At 44.2% G+C, this 23,775-nt stretch overlaps 1 protein-coding gene across 5 annotated transcripts in view; it reads right to left on the reverse strand.

Moving 5' to 3' along the window:
* Positions 1-23,775, reverse strand: part of SH3KBP1 (SH3 domain containing kinase binding protein 1) — a 337,564-nt gene that overhangs the window by 283,673 nt on the left and 30,116 nt on the right. For 4 of the 5 annotated variants that reach the window (XM_032331651.1, XM_032331653.1, XM_032331647.1 and 1 more), the window contains exon 2: positions 947-1,104. In XM_032331651.1, coding sequence (XP_032187542.1) covers positions 947-1,104 — 158 coding nt within the window. Of the gene's footprint in view, positions 1-946; positions 1,105-23,775 lie in introns of those variants that run through there. The other variant, XM_032331650.1, reaches the window with a different exon arrangement.

The following is a 23,775-nucleotide window of genomic DNA, read 5'->3' on the forward strand; positions in this document are numbered from 1 at the left end:
GCACGTGCTTCTCTGGGCCCAGCATTCCCCACACCACCTGCTCCCCACAGCCGCAGGTCTTAGGCGTGGTCTGCTACCCGCCAAAACTACAGCAGACGCTCTGGGGATTTGTGCACAAGGCTTTCCTACCACGAACAAGCCAGGCTTCCCTAGCATTAGACGGGAAGTTCATGGTACAAAAAATTTTTAGACCTACTTGGTATTTCCCACATGGAACAGCCTCGAGGTGACCTGCCCCCCCGCCTTTTTAAACCCAATTCCAACAATTATGTACAACTTGCAGTATATAATTTCTTAACATGAATGGGCTACATTTTTATAATTAACCCCTAGATGACTTCTGCAAAGGGCATAATTTTCCAAACCTTATTGAAGAAGTAGATTTTATGCAACACTTCATGGTCACAAAGGGGAAAGGAAAATTAAATAGAGTTCTCATAAAAAAAGTGATGTGAATATAAAGGTTGAAAACATAGCATAACTGAAATTCTACATTTAGTTTGATTACTACTTGACTTAAATAGTCAAAACCACTTTCATCTCATTTTGAATGGAATGGAAAAGGGTAAAATTCCTTTAAAACATCAAAGCAAGCGAACGAGTACATAAATAAAAACAATTTAACAAGCTTTATATTTTTCCAGTATTTTTTAAGTGATGTACTTTAAAAAGAGAACATTCTGGGCATTAAGAAAACAAGTTCAAAATGGGTCCCTAGATAGTTGGTGCAAAGCTCTACATGCTCTTCTTCTCTTTTTTTTTTTTTTTTTTGAGCTGAGCTGCCAGGGCTTTTTTTTTTTTTCTACACGCTCTTCTTGATAGCCACAAGAGGTCAAACTGCCAACTCATTCCCTAGGAAAGCCCACGAAATCCCTGATGTGCCCCCAAATCTTTGGTCAGTAGAACCCACTCAGGAGACAGGAAAAGGGTTTCACGTTGTACTCACTCTTACAAAGTTGTCAGGGAACAAACCTCTCCTGCCGTTGACCTGTCCCTCCCACCAGCCTCCATCCTCCTTCCTGATGTTGGTGATGATCTCACCCACGCTGATCGTCAGCTCATCGTCGTGCTGGGCCTGGTAGTCAAACTCCACTATGGCCTCCACTGGAAGGAACAGGGACAGATAAAAGGACAGTTTAGATGAAAGGCTGCAGAAGTCTGAGGCCCACCAACCCTGGAAGATCAGCAGTCATATTAGAGGGAGTTCCCCTCTACCAATACTTAAAGTAACAGGGCCCCACACAGCAACCTGATTTTGGTTAACCTGAGGCCTGTCGCACAGAAACCACAAAGCATAGGTCCGTGGTCAGGCACAGTCAGAGTGGCCTACCGGTTTCAGGGCCAGCAAGAGCTTCAGAGGGGAAATCACACAACGGCAGAAGGCCAACAACGTGTGTACTCCCAGAGGGAACGCGGCGTCACTTCTCCAAGCACAGGGAAGGCGGTAACAGATGCAGATTTGGTACTGAGGTGTCCCCACCCCTGCCAAGACTAACTGTGTGATGGTAACTTCTCTGGGCCTTAGGCATGTAAAATGTGGGTGATAATAACCACCACTCTACAGAGATGATGCCCCTCTCTCAGCCACGGCATGTATAATGACAGCTGACACGGAGGGCCCCGCTGGCCATGCTGATGTCTTGGACTTCTTATGTCTACGTGCACAACTGCCCTCTCCACAGAAGGCCTCTCTCAGGCAGCAACACCATATTTTTTTCAAAGATTTTATTTATTTATTTGAGAGAGAGAGAGAGAGGGAGAACAAGCGCGCAAGCAGTGGGGAGAGGCAGAAAGAGAGAATCTTCAGAAGACTCCCTGCCGAGCGGGGACACAGACATGGGGGCTCGATCCCAGGACCTCAGGATCATGACCTGAGTTGAAGGCAGACGGTCAGCTGACTGAGCCAGCCAGACGCCCCTCAGGCAGCAACACCATTTTAAAGCATTCTCCCGGTCTGGGTAATGTTTTACACCTGGTCATAGGTGGAGGCAACAGGTGACACAGAGGGGTCTTCTTGTTGACACAGTACACATGCACGTTAGCGGAGCTAAGCGATCCTGAGCATGGCAACTTTCCATAAATGGACCGTGCGATTCATCTACACTTTGGGTCTCGCTTCACACACACCTCAACCAATAAACCTCCTGTCCTTTTCCTTCTATATTTGCGGGTCAATATGAATGAAAGAATGGCAAATGAACAAGTAGAAGGGTAGCAAAAATTAGGTGAACCCTCAAGTAGTAAATTAGCCATTTAGGGATTACAGAAATGGAAGAGGAAAGGTTTTACATGAACCCTGCATAAAGCACACATACAAAAATGAACTCAGAATAGATCACAGACCTCCATTTAAGAACTAAAACTATAAAATCTTCATAAAAAAGCACAGAAGAAAACCTTAGTAATCTTGGGTTTGCCAAAGATCTCTCCAGTAGGAGACAAAAAAGCACACGCGACTTTTGAAATTTCAGTCCAATGGGGCAAGGTTTCCAGGAAAATGGCTGGTAGGTGACTAGGCCCCTCATCACATGGGTTTTGCATATCCTTAGGGATGAATTCCCAAAGTGGTTCCGTATCGGAAGACCCTGGCTATCCAGACTAGCACGCTCACCCTGTCCATTCGTGTCAGCCAACCCAGCCGGTTCATAAGCACCCCAACATGAAATGTCCTCATGTGGATCATTTTTCCATTCCAAAATTAGCTGGCTGACTATGCGTCATGAATCCACCCAGGATGAAGGTGAATTGTAAACCCTTTTCATTGCTTATCAACAAAAAGGAGGAGGATAAGAGCATAAAGAAAGCAACCTTTTCAGATTTTTCCTGGTTCCTGACCAGTATAAAGGCAGAACATTTCTACTTTCTTGTCTCATGCTTTGCTCACCAGCAATTCAAATGAACTGTCGTAACAATCAGAACCAGGTCAATTAAAAAACAACTTTCTTGGGGCGCCTGGGTGGCTCAGTGGGTTAAGCCTCTGCCTTCGGCTCAGGTCATGATCTCAGGGTCCTGGTATCGAGCCCCGCATCGGGCTCTCTGCTCAGGAGGGAGTCTGCTTCCCCCTCTCTCTCTGTCTGCCTCTCTGCCTACTTGTAATCTCCATCTGTCAAACAGATAAATAAAATCTTTTTTTTGAAGATTTATTTATTTATTTGACAGAGAGAGATTACAAGTAGGCAGAGAGAGAGAGGAGGAAGCAGGCTACCTGCTGAGCAGAGAGCCCGATGCGGGACTCGATCCCAGGACCCTGAGATCATGACCCGAGCCGAAGGCAGCGGCTTAACCCACTGAGCCACCCAGGCGCCCGATAAATAAAATCTTTAAAAAACAACAACAACAACAACAACTTTCTTCAAATGACATAGACAGCGATCTACTGAGGCTCTGCTATTGGAACAGAGCCTACAGTAACCAGTGTTTCTGCGCCTGACGTTTTCCTGCATTATCTCATTTAATCCTCACAATATTATGATGTTCATCTTCCCAATGAAAGAACCTGAAGCTCAGCAAAGCAGTTAAGACCATTTTCTGAGCCAGTGCTCTCTAAAGTGTGATATGCTCACTTCAGGGACTAGTTGACCAAAAAAAAAAAAATTAGAACATCATTTCATTTTATTTTAATTTTTAAAAGAGAAAAATTCAACTCCTCAAGTATTCCATTTATAGAATGACACTGGTTCCTTCATCCAGCCTCTAGGGCTGGCAGTCAAGGGAGCTCTGCGGACAGGAAGCAGCCTGAGGGACAGCGGTGCTCCCCACGAGATGGCAGTGAGAGCCAGAGCCAGCTTTCAGCTCCATGAGAACCCTGCAGTTCCCTGAGGCCTCCTGATAAAGCCTCCTTATGGCTATTACCTGTCAATAAAAGGATGAAAGCCTTGAAAAGATTTACGTTAATAAAGTAGGTGATGGGGACACCTGGATGGCTCAGTCAGTGAAGTGTCTGCCTTCACCTCAGGTCACGATTCCAGGGTCCTGGGATCGAGCCCCACATCGGGCTCCCTGCTTGATGGGGAACCTGCTTCTCCCTCCCCCTCCACCTGCTGCTCCCCCTGCTTGTGCTCTCTTCCCCTCTCTGCCAAATAAATAAATAAAATCTTTAAAAAAAGAAAGAAAGTAGGGGTGTAGCCAATATCCAACATGCGACCGAGTAAACAAGGAAATGGCGGAGCTGCCGCTTTCGGCTCCTGGTGTAAGCTCTTTGCAAGTTACATGGGGAGGTAAACACAAGGACAGGCTAACCAGGTCTTACAGGGAGATGACCAAAACCCTAAATTATCAAGACAATTTATAATACAGGTTGTTTTCCACTAATGACATAGGTGTAAAATACCCGATTATAGTATGGAACTACTGGAATAATTGCAAGACGTTTGAAAGTATGCACCTGAGCCATGAAGACAAATGCCTTCATTTCCTACCAATGTCTAAAGTCATATAATACTCAATCTTCTGTGTTCCCCAAAGTCCACCCAAACCTAATAACAAATGTTTAGAAGCTTCTTTTGGGTTTTCTCAACTAATACAGTAATATATGTATACAATCTATACATAAATATATACATGGAAATACTCAATTCCTTTTTTAATAATAGGTATTTTTTTAAAAGATTCTGTTTATTTATTTGACAGAGATCACAAGCAGACTGAGAGGCAGGCAGAGAGAGAGGAAGGGAAGCAGGCTCCCTGCTGAGCAGAGAGCCCGATGCAGGGCTCGATTCCAGAACCCCAGGATCATGACCTGAGCCAAAGGCAGAGGCTTTAACCCACTGAGCCACCCAGGTGCCCCAATAATAGGTATTTTTTTAACCAAGAAAAGGCTTGGAACACTTACCTAGGCTCCCCACTGATCCCACTAGAGCTTGGAAATAAAAGTTCATAGTCTGTCTGACAGGAACAGGAAATCATGGTGAGTGGAATGGGGGTGAAGGGAAGCAACACATGGACCTGTCCGGGGAAGACAGAGCACAGGAAGGCTGGTAAGGAGGAATCTAGTCAATAGTCTACCTAAATACTGAACCTGAATCCTGTGTACTTTGGGGGAGTCAGAACCCCATTAACTCCCAGAATACAATCTTGCTGCTTCTTTCCTAAAGAACAAATCTCACCTTCTCCCTTCTGTATATGGACCTCGCCAAAGTGAAGCTGGGAAAGGACAGAGGCATCTGCTTCAAGAGGGTTCCTGGGAAAAAAAACAGCTGCCTGCTGCTGTTGCAAACTGATGAGAAACACACCCTGTTTGCTTCAGTCTCTCTCATTTGTTTGATGAGCCCCACGACGCACCTTAATTGATGCTTACTGTAAGTAAGCCTGGGGATTAGGAATTAGGGGCTCAGGGATAAATAAAGCATAACTACATCATTTTTGAGTCTTCCCAAGATCTTACTGACCTGGTCTTTCCAGATTTACACTTGTTTTGATCTCCTAGACACTTAAGTCATCACATATGCACTCTCTCTGCCTTCTGGCACCAGCTGGGCCCTGACGGCCTCCTCCGACCTTCCAGACGAGATTGGGCGCGTTCAGGGTGGTATGGCCGTAGACCTCCTACGACCTTCCAGACTCCTCCAGCCCCCAGTCCTCCCTGGGCCCTGGCCTCAAGGCAGTTTCTTATGGTGGTGGCTGCACACGCATCTCACGGTCCCAGGGAGCCTCTAAAGGCCTTCCGGGTATAGATCACCCCCAGTGGTTACTTCTGGTCTTGCTCTCCTGTGAACAGCCATGACACGTAGTAGGTGCTCAGTCAGCCATGATACACCGAAGTGCTCGGCTTGCACTTCATAATGGCAGGTACTTCTCTGCCCAACCAAGTTGGTACCAAAATGCCAAGCGTCAATCACATTTTTGCAAATTGATTCAGATTCTTCAGTGCACTAAGGGAGCTCGCTATTTAAAGAATACTGTGGTTAATTCTTTTGTAACATGAATAATCACTTCCTACTTTATCTTTCCTGCCGAGATGAATTTTTATGTAACAGGTTGCTCGAAGAGGAGGAAACCTATGTATGGTTTTCTTAAGACTTCATAAATCATGAAGCGGGGTCTCTCCTACCCACTTGAAATGTTCTGTCCTGTGTCGTCTGTAAGCCTCTGAAAGGTTCTGGACTTTGTCTGTCCACTACAGTATTACCTGCCATATTTGGCGACTGGGTACCCAAAGTGTCACTAGTCCGAGTTGGTTGAGATGGGTTATGAAATACAAAGCAGGTGGCAAAGACTTTTTGGGAGAAAAAGAACGTAAAATATCATAAATTTAGATTGACTGCATGTCGAAATGGTATTTATGTATGGGGGTTAAATATATTATTCAAATTAATTTTGCTTGTTTCTTTTTATCTATGGACGTGGCTACTGGGACATTTAAAATTACATAGGCGGCCTAGTAGTATAGTTTCATTGGACAAAGATAATTTAGGATAATACTTGGCAGACAGGAAATCAAGACCTCACATTTCATAAACATAGTTAAAATATTCACAAGAAAGTGAATAAGAAAGTCTGCGTCCCCGAAACACATTTCCTTGGCTTCAGGAAGCTTCAGGGAGCTGCAGGAATGAAAAAACATTACCTGTGATTTTTGTTAATGGTACCCTTTGGGAAACCACCAGTGGGCATGAGCACAAAATTAAAACACTAAGCTAAATAAAATATATCAGAGGTGTAATTAGGGCAACAGTAAACAAAATCGCATACTTAAAGACAGCATAAATTACAAAACTGTAGAACATCTCCCTGTCAGAAAATGACTACCCTCCAGCTGCCCTCTCTGCCAAAGCCAGCCTCCACACGTTTGCTGCACGGCTGCAAAGCCCCAGCTATGGTTAACCCTTGTGTCCAGACAGAGCTGGACAAGATAAGAGGTCTCCTTGAACATGTAAAACATGTGAACCACCCAGATCTCTGCCTTCAGACTCCCTGGAAGGTGTCCTCCCCACAGCGATGAAATGGCTGCTTTTCGACTGTCAGTTGGCTAAGCCAGCTGCCGAGCACCTTCTCACAGCAAACTTCTCACGGCGGCATTTCAGAGGCCCCACTCCGTGACCTGGCCCCTCCCCACCTCTGTGCACTGAACTTCCTGTCTCCTGGCACCACTTAGCACACCACAAGTTCATGATGGCTCAGCCCAGTCAGACTGCAAGCTCCGTCTGGGAAGAGCCATTACCTTTTGCAGGTTTCTACCTCCCTTGCCTAGTATCATGTCCAGCTCAAAAGTATTTGAATAAACCAAAAAGCATGAAGGAGAATGAAAGTTCTCCAAATAATTTCCCACATATGTATGTGTGTGTGTGTATATGTACATATATGTGTGTGTATATATATATATATATATATATACACACACACACAGAATTATAATTTCTAAATATATTTAGGAAATAATTTCATATACACACACGTACACACATTCACAGATGATGCCACAAACCTCTCATGCAGTCTTAAACAGTAGAAATTTCAGATGCGGGCGCCTGGGTAGTTCAGTCACTGGAGCATACAAACTCTTGTTTTCAGCTCAGGTCATGATCTCGGGCTCAGGAGATCAAGCCCCACCTCAGGGCTCTGCACTTGGCAGAGAGTCTGCTCAAGATTCTCTCTCCCTCTCCCTCTGCCCCTCCCCCCATTCTCTCTCTCTCTCTCTCTCATGTAAATAAATAAAATCTTTTAAAAATAAATAAATAATTTCAGCTGTATATGCAGCAAAGAAAACCATCAACGAAATGAAAAGGCAACCTACTGAATGGGAGAAAATCTTTACAAATCATATATCTAATAAGGAGTTAATATCCAAGATATATAAATAATTCATACAACTCCACAGCAAAACAAAAAAATAAAACAAAATGAACAAAAACCACACACACACAATCTGACTAGAAAACAGGCAGAGGATCCAAACAGACAATTTTCCAAAGAAGACCTACAGATGGCCAACAGGTACATAAAAAGGTTCTCAACATCACTCATCATTGCAGAAATGCAAATAAAACCACAACGAGATATCACTTCGCACCTGTCAGAATGGCTATCATCAAAAAGACAAGACATAACAAGTGTTGGTGAGGATGTGGAGAAAAGGGAACCCTCGTGCACCAGTGATGGGAATGGTGCAGCTGCTATGGAAAGCAGTATGAAGGTCCCTCCAAATACTAAAAATAGAACTACCATGTGACCCAGCCATCCCACTCCTGGGCATGTATCTGAAGAAAATGAAAACACTTACATGAAAAGATATCTATACCCCTATGCTCACTCTCGCATTATTTACAAGAGCCATGATATGGAAGCAGGCCAAGTGTCCATCAACAGATGAATAGATATGGCACACATACATAATGGCATAATATTCAGACATAAAAAAGAATGGAATCTTTCTATTTGCAAAAACATGGATGGACCCTGAGGGCATTACACTAAGTGAAAGAAAGAGACAAAGAAAGATAATTATTGTATGATCTCATTTATATGTGGACTCTAAAAAAAAACAGGAAGGAAAAAAGCTCATAGATAAAGAGAGCAGGTTGGCCCTTGACAAAGGCAGGGTTTGGCAGTGGTTGAGGGGGACATGAAATGGGGGAAAAGGGTCAAAACGTACAAACTTCCAGTTATAAAATAAATAAGTCATGGGGATATAATGTAGAGTATGGTGACCATAGTCAATAATACACTACTGCATGTATCAAAACTGCTGAGAGTAACTCTTAAAAATTTCTCATCACAAGAAAAAAAATTATTTATGTGCAGTGATGGATGGTAACTAGACTTACTGTGTTATCTTTTTCAAATATATACAAATATCAAATCATTACATTGTGCACCTGAAACTGTTACATGTCAATTACATCTCAATAAAAAAGAAAGAGAATCATTTCACTTGTGAATCTTAAAGAATAATTTTTTGTTTTGTTCCAGTTGTCTGATTGAGGAAAGCATACAAAATCAAGAAGTAATTATTTGCCAAAAAAGATTTCACCGAGAAAGATCATGATTCCTGATCATTAGAGATAGAAAGAACATTAATTACCATCTTGTCAAATCCTTTTCTTAATTTTACAGATGAGGAATTAAGGCTTGGAAGTTTCCATGACTGAGGCACAAAGGGGGTGAGAGCTAAATCATGGCAGCGTCAAGGCTGGGACTAAACTCTCCCATATCATAGTCCCGGTGAGAGAAGAGAAGATATAAAGTGAAAAGGAGGAAAAGTGAGACAAGAGAGATACAGACATCCACGGCAACAGGGGTATTTTTCCTTTCATATACAGCATAGTTCCCAGAATACCCAGAAAAATTTACACCAGTCAAGAATATACAAGAGCCTGGGGCACCTGGGGGGCTCAGTTGGTTAAGCATCTGCCTTTGGCTCCCGTCATGATCCCAAAGTCCTGGGATCAAGTCCCACATTTGGCTCTTTGCTCAGTGGAGAGCCAGTTTCTCCCCCTCCCCCTGTCTACTGCTCTACTTGTGTGCTCTCTCTCTCTCTCTCTCTCTCTGTCAGGTAGATAAATGAAATCTTTAAGAAAAAAAAAAAGAACATACAAGAATCTATGTTCAAATCTAATGAGATGGTAAGATCAGTGCTTGCTTAGGCCAGGGAGTGACCGCAGACAAATACAAGAGATCTTACTGGGGTGACGGAAATGTGCTAAAATTAAATTGTGGTGAGGGTTTCACAATGCTGTAAATTTACTAAAATCATCTAACTGAACACTTAAAATGGGTAGAATTTTATACCTCAATATAGCTTTTAAAAATTAAAAAGACTATGTGATGTATATTTTGGAATTTATGATCGTAGCTATCACTGATCAAGGTGGTTGACTGCCTTTGTATCCCAGGGAGAGACCAATCCCCATTCAGAAGGTAAATCCATCTGGGGGACCCTCCTCTCTCCTGTAAGACACAGTTTGATGGGACTGCCCATGAAAATATCCCACCTCTGCCAGCACAGGATCAACTAGGTCTCACAACAGTAGATGGGTATGACAAAGACTGGATGTGGCTAGAGCAGATCCCCCAGCAGGACTCCCAAAAGAGGTAGGGATCTCTGGGACTGCCTGGCTGCCATCTTTTCTTCCATCCTACAAACCAGCCAGTAGCCCTCCAGTAAATCCTCTTCCCTATCACGATTGAAAGTGAGTTGGTTTCCACTGCTTGCAACCAGAGGAACTTAACAGATACACTTGTAGGTCAACTTTTTGAACAACAGATTCTTCCCTACATAGGACTGTCCACGGCTCAGTTCTCACCATCCCATGCTCTCCTGGTAGTGTCAAGGCTGAAGGTTCAGGGACCCAAACTTCCTAGGTCAGGGCCACCAGCACTGTGAGGACCTCCAAGTCCAACAAAGCTGACCTCCACATCAGCACATTCTCCTCTGGCATCTTCAAAAACACAACACTAAGGAGACCATTCAGGGGCCAAAAAAGGGTCATTCCCAAGGCCTGAAACTGTTAAAAACTGAACATGAGCTTCCCCAAGGAAGACAGGCACAGAACACAGAGTCCAAGGAAGAAAGAGTCACTGAACTCTATCCCCAGGTACCGTTTGCAGGGATGGCCTCCCGCAGAGTTAAATGACATCTGCAGGGGCCCAGCAGCAGCTCGTAAGAACTGGGCCTCAGCAGGGAAGGGAGAATGAGAGCCATCGTGAGAAAAGAAAAAGCAGCAGCTGGCCGTGAGAGAGGAAAGAAGGCCCGTGGCTGAACACTTCCCATGGCACTAAGGACATTCCTGTGACACTGCGCATAAGGCTGGTCTCCAGGCCCAGCTCTCAATGTGTGCTGCCTCTTTAAGCATCTTCACAAAACATGTGAGCTGTGGGAGAAAGAACACAGGCCCTGATGCCTAAAAGGCCTGGGAATGAGTTCTGGCGTAGATCCGAGCTAGCTGTGCGAAAGTGGCCACACAACTCACTTGAGTTCACCGGCTCTGTGCTTGAAACCGGGAGGTAATAGACCCATTTGGGTTGTTGCAACAATGAGGGACAGTGTGTGTAAACTCCTGCATGCAAAAGCTGCTCCATAAACCACTCCGTAAACACTCTGTAAACCACTCCGCAGCCACTAGCCTTATGGGCTTGTATCATGCATGCTGAAAGGTTCCCCACACGGGTCCTCCTCTCTGCTCCCTGGACTAGGAGGCCTTGAAGGGCAGATCTAAGCATCTCTTCCCCCTCACTGGGCATCTGACACAGAGTAGATACTCCATAAATGTGGGTTAGTGAGTGCACAGCCTGAGAAAGTATTCCTCCAAACCACAGCTTACTACTCAGCGCCATGAAATGCCATGACAAACGCGAGCACACTTGTTGGACTCTAAATTAGAGAAAGTAAAAAACCAGTGTGACTAGTTAGTCACAAAACAGGTTATGGCCCACTGGTCCAAGCCTCCCAAGTGCCACTGTGATCAGCCTCGACTCCATCCCCACCTCTGCCGTCCGGTCCCCCCCCCTCCCCCGCCACATAGCAGAAGGGCCCAGGCAGAGATGGGAATGTGATGCGGGCGGCGGTTGGGCTGCCTGCTCCCTCATCCAGAAGTTTCGCAAAGGCTGGGGGGCGAGTCCCTCACAGCCTACATTTGGAAACCTTGGCCTCACCAGACCTCACACAGGGAGCCAGAAACAAGGAGTTATTAAACACTTCCCGACTGCACACTTCATGCACCGCTCTGTTAAGAACGTGCCTTCAATAGGCCGGTGAAGAATAACTCGGCCTGAAAAAGATGCTTGTTTGTTTGTTTGTAAGATTTTTATCTATTCATTTGAGAGAGAGAAAAAACAGAGAGAGCATAAGCAGGGGGAGCGGCAGAGGGAGAAGCAGGCTCCCCCCCGTGCAGGGAGCCTGACGCGGGGCTTGATCCCAGGACCCCAAGATCATGACCTGAGCCGAAGGGAGACACTTAATGACTGAGCCACCCAGGTACCCTGAAAATATGTTTTTATTTTATTTTTTTTAAAGATTTTATTTATTTATTTGACAGAAAGAGATCACAAGTAGGCAGAGAGGCAGGCAGAGATAGAGAGAGGAGGAAGCAGACTCCCCGCCGAGCAGAAAGCCCGATGTGGGACTCGATCCCAGGACCCTGAGATCATGACCTGAGCCGAAGGCAGCAGCTTAACCCACTGAGCCACCCAGGCACCCCTGAAAATATGTTTTTAAATAAAAAAAAAGAAAGCATAGAGAATGTGTGCAGATGATTTTGCAGGTTAAAAAAAAACTAGCAAAGAAGCAAGACAATTGATAATGGTTGATAAGCCTGTAGAGAGAATGGTTCTGTACAACAATCCTGGAGGAGAAAATAAACTGCACCTTAGAAAACCAGGTTAATAAAAAGTTAATTAAGTCAAAACAGTTTATCCACTTAAAGAAAACATAACATTTTTTTCAATAGAAGAAAGCAAGTACACGAATGTTGCTTTACCTAATAAATACTTGAGTTCTAAGTAACAAAATGGCTTGCGGATAAATAGATACGTACTCCTCCCGGACTTTATAGTAACAGCCTGGTTCTCAGATCCAAAGGAAAGACCTGGAGACAGGTACCTGATTAGAAGATGATCCCTTATTTTCCTCAGTAAGAAGATCCAAAAGGTTTGGGGCCAACCACACTTTAAAAAGGAAGCACAGGGTGCCTGGGTGGCTCAGTGGGTTAAGCCGCTGCCTTCAGCTCAGGCCCTGATCTCAGGGTCCTGGGATCGAGTCCCGCATCGGGCTCTCTGCTCAGCGGGGAGCCCGGTTCCCTCTCTCTCTCTCTGCCTGCCTCTCCATCTACTTGTGATTTCTCTCTGTCAAATAAATAAATAAAATCTTTAAAAAAAAAAAAAGGAAGCACAGCCAAACATCTGCTTATACTATGTGTTAATTTAATTAGAGAGCATATAAAGTAAAATGATTAGAAAACACTGCTTCTCCCCTGACACCCAGTTTTATTCAACAGACACTGCATGAAACACATTCGGTTATGGGTAACATATCAAAATATTTCCTTAAACTTTTATTAAAAATGAATTCTAAGGGCCCTTTGGACCAGATACTTTGTGAGGACTATTACAGAATACAGCTCTGGCTTTTCTTAAGGACAGTGTGGGGGCAGCGGGGGTGGAGTGTGGCTCTAGAGGTGGACATGCGGCATGAAAGAAGAAAGACAAAAGGCTTTCTGCTGACTTCAGTGCAGCTAAGCGGGCTGAGCTGTGAGAGGCAAGAACGCTTAGAAGACTAGGGGAAGCGGGTCAAAAGGAGGGAAGTGAAGAACAATTCCACAGAAAAAAACGGGGGGTCACTCTGACCAGGGCAAGGCCTGAGTCACTGCTTGGCCTTCTGTTAGTAAGAAAGGCACTGTCTGGTAAGGGAGAAAGTAGACAGGTGACAGGAAACCACAGGGAACCTTCACCGCCTTCCCCGACAGATTCAGTGCCCCCTCTTCAGGCTTCACTTACACCCCCAGGTGTCATGGTCCCCCTAAAGTGTGAGCCCCCGGAAGGCAGAAGGAAGTGTAACACTGCAGCATGGGGGCCTCCTGAAAGAAGAGTCACATTACCCAACGCTTCCGCCCTCAAGTGCTGAGCCGACTGTTTGGCCGCATCAGGCGCTCAAGCAGTGCCTGTTGCTGAGTGGAGAGAAACCTGTGAGGATAATTTTTTTTTTTTTTAATGAGAAGCTGAGAATCCAAGAAGACTGGGTCTGAGAGAAACGCACAGGGCTGAAGGTGGAATGTAACGGCACAGCAACAGCTCTTCCAAGTGGTCTGGAATTTCAAACCGTTGTAAGTATAACTACTCGGAGCTCCCCAACATCCACTCTGGAGAGAAAGCCTAGAACGCCTGCAACACCAGAACGTGGCCTTATTAGCGATGGTGCACTTGATGGTCTCACGGTGTTGCACCGGTGACAAAAGATAGCAATGCCGAGTCGACATTATAACTCTCTTTTGGGTTGGCATTTTTAACAGCTTTAAGCACAACTGGAGCTAAAAGTTGCTACTTGAGTATCTACTTAAAGAACATTTCTTGAATTGACTACATTGTAAATATTTTGTGACAGTATCAGAAAACCTCTTAGTGAGTGCTTATGGACAGAGATTAACACAAAACAGAAGTAAAGTTAAAAAGCCAACATTTTTTTCCTTTGAAGATTACAATTTAAAGTTGGACAAACAGAATAATACATCAATAAACTTGACTAGGGCTTAATACTTTTGAAACCTTTTCCAAAACTGAAACATGGGGTTAATAAAAAATAAAACTAGAAGGATCAACAGCCTCACATCAAAAGATTTCTAGAAGGATGATCCAAGAAGAGTAGTGTGTAATTTTTTTTCCAGAAATAATTGTACTTACTTTCCAAATACCATTTTTCACTAAAAAAAAAAAAAAAAAACACCAAGCCAGGTAGCCTTATAAAAATGGCTGATTCTGAGTCTGGGGCAGGAAAGGTAAGAAGCCTGAAACACCTTGTCAAAAACAAGAAACGTCTTGTCAAAGCAAGGAAGCCATCAAAGACTAACAGAGAGTCATGTCAAAAGAATTCAGAAGTGAATGAGAAAAGGCTCCCACTGGCCACAAATGGAACAACATGAGTATCAGTAAGAATAACTGCAATGGATTGAAACATGTCAAACAGGTTTGATGTTCCAAATCGATACATGTTATATGATGTATGTTTCATAGTGATTTTTTTAATTTTTTATTTATTTTCGGCATAACAGTATTCATTATTTTTTCACCACACCTAGTGCTCCATGCAATCCGTGCCCTCTATAATACCCACCACCTGGTACCCCAACCTCCCACCCCCCGCCCCTTCAAAACCCTCAGATTGTTTTTCAGAGTCCATAGTCTCTCATAGTTCACCTCCCCTTCCAATTTCCCCCAACTCCCTTCTCCTCTCTGTGATTTTTTTTTTTTTTAATCAATGATGGCCTTTGGAGAATGCTGGGAAACCAACTCACTTTTCTGAGAACTAGTAAATTAAAAGAAAGAATCAAACTCTTCCTGCCTTACCCATATGAACTTAGGACAGCCAAATAGTTGATGAGGAGAAATTTCTCTTTATGGAGTATTCTGGCTGACAAGTGAAGAAGGAATGAGAGAATGAGACAATCAACATCTTGCAACCTCTAAGGTAATCCAGCCCTGGGCCATGGCCACCAACAGCTGCTAACATTACAAAGAGAGACAATCAAGCTTCAAGAACCTTGAGACTGAAGGATGGGCCACCCCCTGTAAAGCAAGTTTCTGGATTTACTGCCGGTTTACAGGGGATCCAGGGGTCCAGGAATATGTCAAATGGCACCCTAAGGTGCACTTAACAAAATTCAGACTCCAGGGAACTCTACAAGCTAATGTCTTAGCTTCTTCAACCAAAAATAAACAAACAAATAAATAAATAATGCAACGGAAAGGGAAAAGAGACCTGGCGATCTAGATTACAAGAGACCTGGGGGCAATGAGTCAGTCACAAAGTGTGGACCTTCCAGATCTCGGTTCAAACAAATATCTTTTGAAATATTTCAACTATGTGTCATTGAATATTTGAGCTGGAAGTCTGGTGATAAGGAAACATTGTTAGTTGTTGTAGGTGTAAAAATGATATTGTGATTATGGTTTTGAAAAGAGTCCTTATCTTTAAGAAATACATGCTGAAACACTTCCGGATTGTTAAAATGCTCTAAATGTGCAAGGAGAACAATGTTCTACAGTGAACCTAGACGATGAAGAGAAAAATCCTAATGCTGGTGTAACTTGTCCTAGTCTAACCAGGAGTTTCCTAAGTCATTCAGCTCACCATGCTCTACACAGCTACGCACCTGAAAAGGAAGATCGGGTTTTTAAAGGCAAGTAAGAGATTAAAAGTGTGTGTGTGTGTGTGTGTGTGTGTGTGTGTGTGTGTGTGTGCGCGCGCGCGCGCGCACACATGCCTGTGTATGTTTCAATACCTGAATTTGTTAAGGACATGAGATAACCACAAATATTTTTAAATAAAGAACTGATCCAAAAGTATATTCTCTGTTTAGTACTATAGTTTATTCTTTGCAAATAATTATAAAATACATCTCAAGTAACCAAAATTGTAATTATCTCCCTACAAGACATGCATTTTAAAAGAAACCCCGAGGCAACTGGGACTTAAACTGTATTTACTTTGTACATAGTACAATGCTTCATCTTCTTTCCTTTGTTGAAATATACTTTCAGCTACTACTTAAAAAACCATAGTAAGCAACAAGCACAATTGAAAATGTGTTCTCTATCACATGTCTGTAAGTGTGGACCTTGAAACAAAACAGCAAGGCTGCCTCTGGGAACATTCTGAATTTGGATTTTGTTGTTGTTTTGTGTGTGTATATGTAAGGAGTGAGGATACAATTTTATTTTTCTCTGCCATGTTTTACCTCTTTGTTCAGCTTTGAGATACAACTGAAATACAACATTGCATAAGTTTAAGGTATAGAATGTAATGATTTGATACACTTCTATATTACAACATGATGAGTACAATAAAGTTAATTAACACATCCTTCCCTTCATACATAATCCCCATTTTGGTATGTGTAAGTCGCAGTGGTGAGAACATTTAAGATCTACTCTCTTAGGGGCGCCTGGGTGGCTCAGTGGGTTAAAGCCTCTGCCTTCGGCTCAGGTCATGATCCCAGGGTCCTGGGATGGAGCCCCACATCTGGGCTCTCTGCTCAGCAGGGAGCCTGCTCCTCCTTCTCTCTCTGCCTGCCTCTCTGCCTACTTGTGATCTCTGTCTGTCAAATAAATAAATAAAATCTTTAAAAAAAAAGATCTACTCTCTTAGCCACTTTGAAGTATTCGATACAGTATTGTTAACAACAGTCACCCTGATGCCCTTAAACCTATTTATGTTATTACTGGAAATATGTACTTTTTGGCCAACAACTCCCATTCCACCCACCCCACCCCCGACCCTGACAACCACCACTCTACTCTGTTTCTGTGAGGTTGGCTTTTTTAGATTCCATAAAGTGAAATCACGCAGTCTTTGTCTTTCTCTATCCCATGTATCTCACTTGGCATAATGCTCTCAAGGTTCATCCATGTTGCCACACAAGTTAAGATTTCCTTCTTTTTATGGCCATTATTCCACCATATATACACGATATTTTCTTTATCCATTCAGCCCCTGAGGGACATTAAGTCGTTTTCGTGTGTCAGTTATTATGAATAGTGCTGCAGAGAACATGGGAGTGCACGTATCTCTTAGAGAGAGTGACTTCATTTCTTTCAGATAAATACCCAGAAGTGGGACTTCTGGATCACCTAATAATTCTATTTTTAATTTTTTGATGAGGCTCCATACTGGAGGTTTTCCATATTGGTTACACCAATTTACATTCTGACTTGGGGTTTCTTGAGTTGTGCTCAGGAAGGCTGTAGGTCTGGTTATTTAGCTGTCAAACTGACACACTGTGACTACGTTTTCTAACAGTGTTCTCACCTCTGAGAGTGGTGCGCTAACACAGGACAGAAATGTGGGAGATCACCTGCCTAGCCCTCGGTGCCCCATTCTCTGAGAGCTGGCGCCCACTGGGTGGGAGCAAGCTTCAGCAGGCACTTCTATCCATCTGTTGCCAGTACTCCCTACACCCTCACGGCTCAGCCACAAGCCCTTGGCGCCACCCAGACCTACTAAAGCAGAAGCCACAATGTGACAAGTCTCCAGGGCACTGACACAGAGTGTCATTTGAGAAGCGCTGGTCTCCACCACATGAGCTCCTCACCCAGACATCAGAATCACCTGTGAAGCCTCCTCCTGCCTCTCCCCTCCCAGACTGGCCCACATCAGAATGGGGGGGGGGTCATTTCCAAGTAGAGGATGGTCCCCAAGGTGACTCTCTATACCTCCAACACTCTCCGAAGCCCCTTTTTAGGAAGGAGGAAAAGTCTGCATGGAGCGACAAGCTCCGATGCTTGCAGACCCCAGGCATGATGGTTTCTGAGGCACCTTTCAGGGCTACAAGCCAGTAAGTCTGCAGAAGCACCACCAAGAAGGAGGCAACAAGCAGGTGCATGAGGGGGGAATTCACTTCATCCTCACTTCAGATGAAATAATCCGATCCAGACATTCAACCAGTCCCTCTCCCTGAAAGGAGATGAAAGTTCTAGTCCTTGTCCCAGCAATGAAAGTCACAGCGGGGCAGAGAGGACACTGCTGTGTCCACCCCGTCCACTCAGCACTGGTCTAATGTCTGGCCTACAGTAGGCATATCATAAATAGGTACTGAATGAAAATACACTCTTAAATTCTAGGTGTCAGGTGCCTTCAGCCTCCTTACATCATCACCCCTCGTGCTCTTCCAGAATGTGACCCTAGCCATCAACAGAGGGAACCGAATCTCCCTGCCAGGGCACTTGAATTTGGGCAAGCTTGAGAGAGCTTAGACCAGGAGAGGGCAAGGAAGTCATGCTGTGTGACTTCCAAAGCTGGGTGACAAGAGCCAAATATGCAGTTTCCAACCCACTTGCTGGAATATTCTGAGGACTGCCATGCTGTGAGGAAACTAAGTCACACCGAGAGCCCACACACAGGCACTCCAGGTGTCCACTGAGTAGCCAAGTTGCTGAGTCATCCCGGCTTGGGCCAACACTTGAGTGTCAGTGCCTTCACATGATCCCAGCCCCTCTGCTGCTGAGTGGCTCCCGGCTTTCAAATCTTCCTAGGAGAGGCCCCAGCCACTGTGGAGCTAAGACAAGCCACCCTCTCCATGCCCTGTCCACATCCTTGACCCACAAGCTCTGAAAGCATAATAAAGTGGCTGTTGGAAGGTGCTACACTCAGAGTTGTTTGTAATGCGGCTGAAAGAACTAGCTACTCTCTGACATGCCCATTGCTACTCCCAGTTTAGGAAGAATTGGGTTCCCAGAGACATTAAGATAACCTGTCTGGGGGTGGGGACCTGATATGACCACTGCCAGGCAGTCTGGAGTCACAGCCTGGCTCCTTGCCCCTGTTCTTGCTCATATTGTTTCAATCAGTGAAGATTTTCTGAGTCATAAGCTCCAGATACTGTGGCTATACCAAGAAAAACATGAAGATACCCAAGTGCACACATGAATACACGTAGTATGCTCAAATGTGAAACCAGGCCAGATTAGGCCTGCTGCCCTTATAAATTCTTAGCTGACATTGTTTCAGACAGAATGGCTCCCTGGTCTGGGAAGTATTTATTGAGAGTCTGGGGGAACAGAGGCATTGGGCTAGATGACAGGAATATGAGTCAGGGGAGGAGTCAGGAAAGGATAAAAAGAGAAGGAAAGATATTTCTTTCTCTGACATTAGATAAAAAGAGGATAAAAAGAAATACAAGCGTTCCAGTAGCGACGTAAAGACATAAAGATGAGGATACACAAGGGAACGGATGTCTTCTCTTATGCAGGAATCGGGATCATCTGTTGGTGGGGTATGGTGTGAGAAGAGAACCTGAGAAGATGAAGAAAACAGTCTAGAATAAGCTCAGTGCAAATGCACTATGGAATTTCCTCTGCATATTTTGTTTGTGTGTTTTCATTTACAAAAGAAAATTTTTTATAGTGAGAGTGGTTGGCTGAGAGGTGAATGGAAGCTTTGCTGGGGGGCCATAAGGACCCAGCAGAATAGGCAATGGCCCCTTGCTTCATCCTCACCACCTCTCCAGAGCCCACAGTAAGGCCAGAGCGAAGAGCCACATGGGCGCCCCAGAGCTGGGCCCAGGTAGGAGAGAACCGATTCAGAGCTGAGCTCAGCGGCTTCCAGTAACGGATCCAGGGACAGTGGGCAGTGCCAGCCAGGTGCCAAGCGGCAGGATACAGACTAGGAGGAGGCGGTCACAGAGTCAGGGAGATGGGGGCACATGGAAAAGAAAGGTTACGATGACTGGCCCGCTACCCAGGGCTGAGGATCCAGGGGATGGAAGCACACCCTGCAAGAACATCTGCAGGGCGCTCTGTAGATCCGCACAAAATGGCAGACAGTACAGTACAGCACTCTAAAGGAAAGGAAGAGACAAAGAAGTGGCCAAGGATGGTGGGGGGAAGGCTCCTTCTTCTTCCCCCCACCTGCATCTCTCATCTACACAACATTCCTTTCCAAAATTCCCTTCGCAAAAGACTCTCCGGAACACTGTCACCATGGAATGGAAGACTGCCTATCTATACATGTCTCCCAGTGTTAGCAGCCTCCGGAGGATCTCAAGGGTAAACCTCTCTTGGAAACGAAAGCTATTTCTTCAAAACATGTAGAACTAGCATTACGTGAAACAAGCTGGGTTTACCAGTCCATAAAGAGGATGTGCCTCAGTGAATCCTATCATACCCCTGAGGTCCATAGGTCTAGAATCAATATTTATTGTGTAAATGAAAGAAAGAAAGAACATATTTGGGGGAAGTTCCCATTCTTGGTCTTGGAACTCAGAGGCCACCACTGTATGGCACAGGCTTGACACTGACAACCTCACCTGCATTTATACCCAGCTCCCACCACCAGTTCCAGCTGGACTGTCCGGGTCCCCACTACCCCACACATTCTTCCTCAGAGGGCACATAGATGTTCTCATCCATGAAATCTGGTTCCCTATTCCTTATATCACAAAATTTCCTCCATCTTCATGGCTTGAGGTCAACTTCAAACCCTGTCTTAGGCTACTCCTCCCACTACATTCTCAGATTTATTAACTTCAGCATTAACTGAACAAATCACTTCTAATTATCATATACTGCCTTGTAACATCCTTTGAATTACTATCTTAGACTGGGAGTTGGTAAACTTTCTCTTAACTTTTTTTTCTCCGAATAGCAAATATTTTCGGTTTTGTGGGCCAAACTGTTGCAACTACTCGAATCTGGTGTTATACCGAGAAAGCAGCCACAGCCAATAAAAATATGAATGATCATGACTGTGTTCCAATAAAACTACTTTTTTATTTAAATTCAATTAACCAAATTATAGTACATGATTAGTTTCAGATGCAGTGTTCAAAAATTCATCAGTCGCATATAACATCCAGTACTCATCTTATCACCTGCCCTCAATGCCCATCACCCATTTACCCCATCTCCCCACTTCCCTCCCCTCCAACAGTTTCCTATAGTTAAGAGTCTCTCATGGTTTTTCTTCCTCTCTGATGGCTTCCCATTCAGTTTTCCCTTCCTTCCTCCCTGTGATCCTCTGCACTGTTTCTTATATTCCATATATGAGTGAAACTATATGATAACTGTCTTTCTTTGCTTGACTTATTTCATTCAGCATAATACCCTCCAGTTCCACCCATGTCGATGTAAATAGTAAGTATTCATCCTTTCTGATGGCTGCATAGTATTCCATTGTGTGTGTGTGTGTGTATTTATGTATATATGTGTGTGTGTGTGTGTGTGTGTGTGTGTATAATACAAACACACACGACATCTTCTTTGCCCATTCGTCTGTCAATGGACATGTCGGCTCTTTCTGCAGTTTGGCTATTGTGAGCATTGCTGCTGTGCACACTGGGGTACAGGTGCTCCTTCGTTTCACTACTATATCTTTGGGGTAAATACCCAGTAGTGCGATTGCTGGGTCATAGGGTAAAGCTATTTTCAGCTTTTTGAGGAACCTCCATACTGTTTTCCAGAGTGGCCACACCAGCTTGCATTCCCACCAACAGTGTAGGAGGGTTTCCCTTTCTCTGCATCCTTGCCAACGTTTGTTGTTTCCTGTCTTGTTAAATTTAGCCATTCTGACTGGTGTGAGGTGGTATCTCATTGTGGTTTTGATTTGTGTTTCCCTGATGCCGAGTGATGTGGAGCGTTCTTTCATGTGTCTGTTGGCCATCTGGATGTCTTCTTTGGAGAAATGTACGTCCATGTCTTCTGGCCATTTCTTGAGTGGATTATTTGTTTTTTGGGAGTTATGTTTGGTAAGTTCCTTATATATCTTGGATACTAGCCCTTTAATTCCAATACAACCTTATTTACAAAAATAATCAGCAGGCCATATTTAACCCATCGCCCACAGTTTGCCAATCTCCATCTTAGACTATTATTTTAACTCTTATTATCTCCTAAATTATATGTCTTGCCACTTAAAACAGACTTAAGTTCCTTAAAAGAAGGGATCAGGTATATATTTTCATTTACTCTTGGACCCCACCTGGCATAGTACTGCAGATACAAAGACTATATACATTTTTGAATAATCGTTTGAGTATACATTGAGTGATAGGCTACATATCATGCCTTTTTGTTGTTTAAGTGCGTATACTGATGGCACAAACATATATTTCTAACTAGTACTAACTTAATTGAACTATATGCCATAAAGTGGGTTTTATTTTTTTTAACTTTCCTGGTCTGCTCTTTTGCCAGATATTTTTCTTCTAATCATTTCCACACACAGCCTAATCCATTCATCCTACCAGCTACCTAACAGACTAGCACATTCCACAAGCTAGCTGACATCAGTAGGATTTAGACTGTCTGCAGATGGAAGTGTCCACTTTAGCATTCAATTTCCCCATCACATCACACCATCACAGAAGTATGGAGAGGCAAAAGGGAAGCTTTCAGAAAAAAGAGAGGAAATATATCACTGCTGTTCCCCACAGAAGCAAACATGAAACAATTACCCGTAACCAAAATAAAATTAACTTCACAGTGGGTTAGTGACAGTTCCTGTCAGATGCTTCTAGCTTGCTTCTAAATCGACAGCTGCAACAAAGAGAAAAGAAAGTAGACATCTTCTGAAGAATTTCTAATATCCAATAAACTACACTGCCCCCAAAAACTGTGCCTTTGAATATGTTAAAGTAGATCCTACCTCAGGAGCTAAAAAGTAAAAAAATGGCAAATAGGTCACAGAAAGCCTGAGACTTGACTTCTTGCCAGTAGTGACCTTTGATGCCGATAAAGTCCCCACTTCCTTTTGTCACCTCAAATGAAGGCAGGAGCAGCTAAGTGCAGGCCACGCAGGCAACGCAGATCTGTGCCCCCCAAGTGATTCATGCATGCTTAGAGATTCAAACAGCTGTACAGGTCCATTAGGAAAACTGACGCTTCTACCCTCCCCCAAACTTCCCTTCCCCAGCAGCAACTACTTTCACCTCCTTTAGTTCGTCTGGTACTTGCTTCCAAGTTTAAAGAAGACACCACTGTGGCTCTATGCCTTGATGTCTTCATTCTGGGCCACTGTGTGCTTCTTTCCCACATGGAAGCTGAGGTCTGCTCTCCTCATCCCATGGACACACCTCCCACCCTCCCCCACCCTCTACAGGGGTGGGCCATCATTCTGGATGGATCAGTGTTCACTCTCTTTCAGGGCTGAATTATTTCCCCCCTTAATTCATACGTCCCAAACCTGAGTATGTCAGAATGCAACCTTATTTGGAAATAGGTTCATTGCAGATATAATTAGTTAGGATGAAGTCTTTTTTTTTAAAGATTTTATTTATTTATTTGACAGAAAGAGATCACAAGTAGGCAGAGAGGCAGGCAGAGAGGAGAGAGAGAGGAGGAAGCAGGCTCCCTGATGAGCAGAGAGCCCGATGTGGGGCTCGATCCCAGAACCCTGGGATCATGACCCGAGCCGAAGGCAGAGGCTTTAACCCACTGAGCCACCCAGGCGCCCCCTTGTTAGGATGAAGTCTTTAGGGTGGGCCTAATCCAGTATGACTAGTGTGCTTATAAAAAGAAAAAATCGGGACACAGAGACACCATGGAGTGAAGTGGGCGTGAAGAGACCAAGAGGAAAGACGGCCATCCACAAGACAAGGAGAAAGGCCTGGAACACATCTTTCCCCGCACAACTGCAAG

The sequence above is a fragment of the Mustela erminea genome, chromosome X (assembly GCF_009829155.1).
Source record: "Mustela erminea isolate mMusErm1 chromosome X, mMusErm1.Pri, whole genome shotgun sequence".
NCBI classification, from domain to species: Eukaryota; Metazoa; Chordata; class Mammalia; order Carnivora; family Mustelidae; genus Mustela; species Mustela erminea.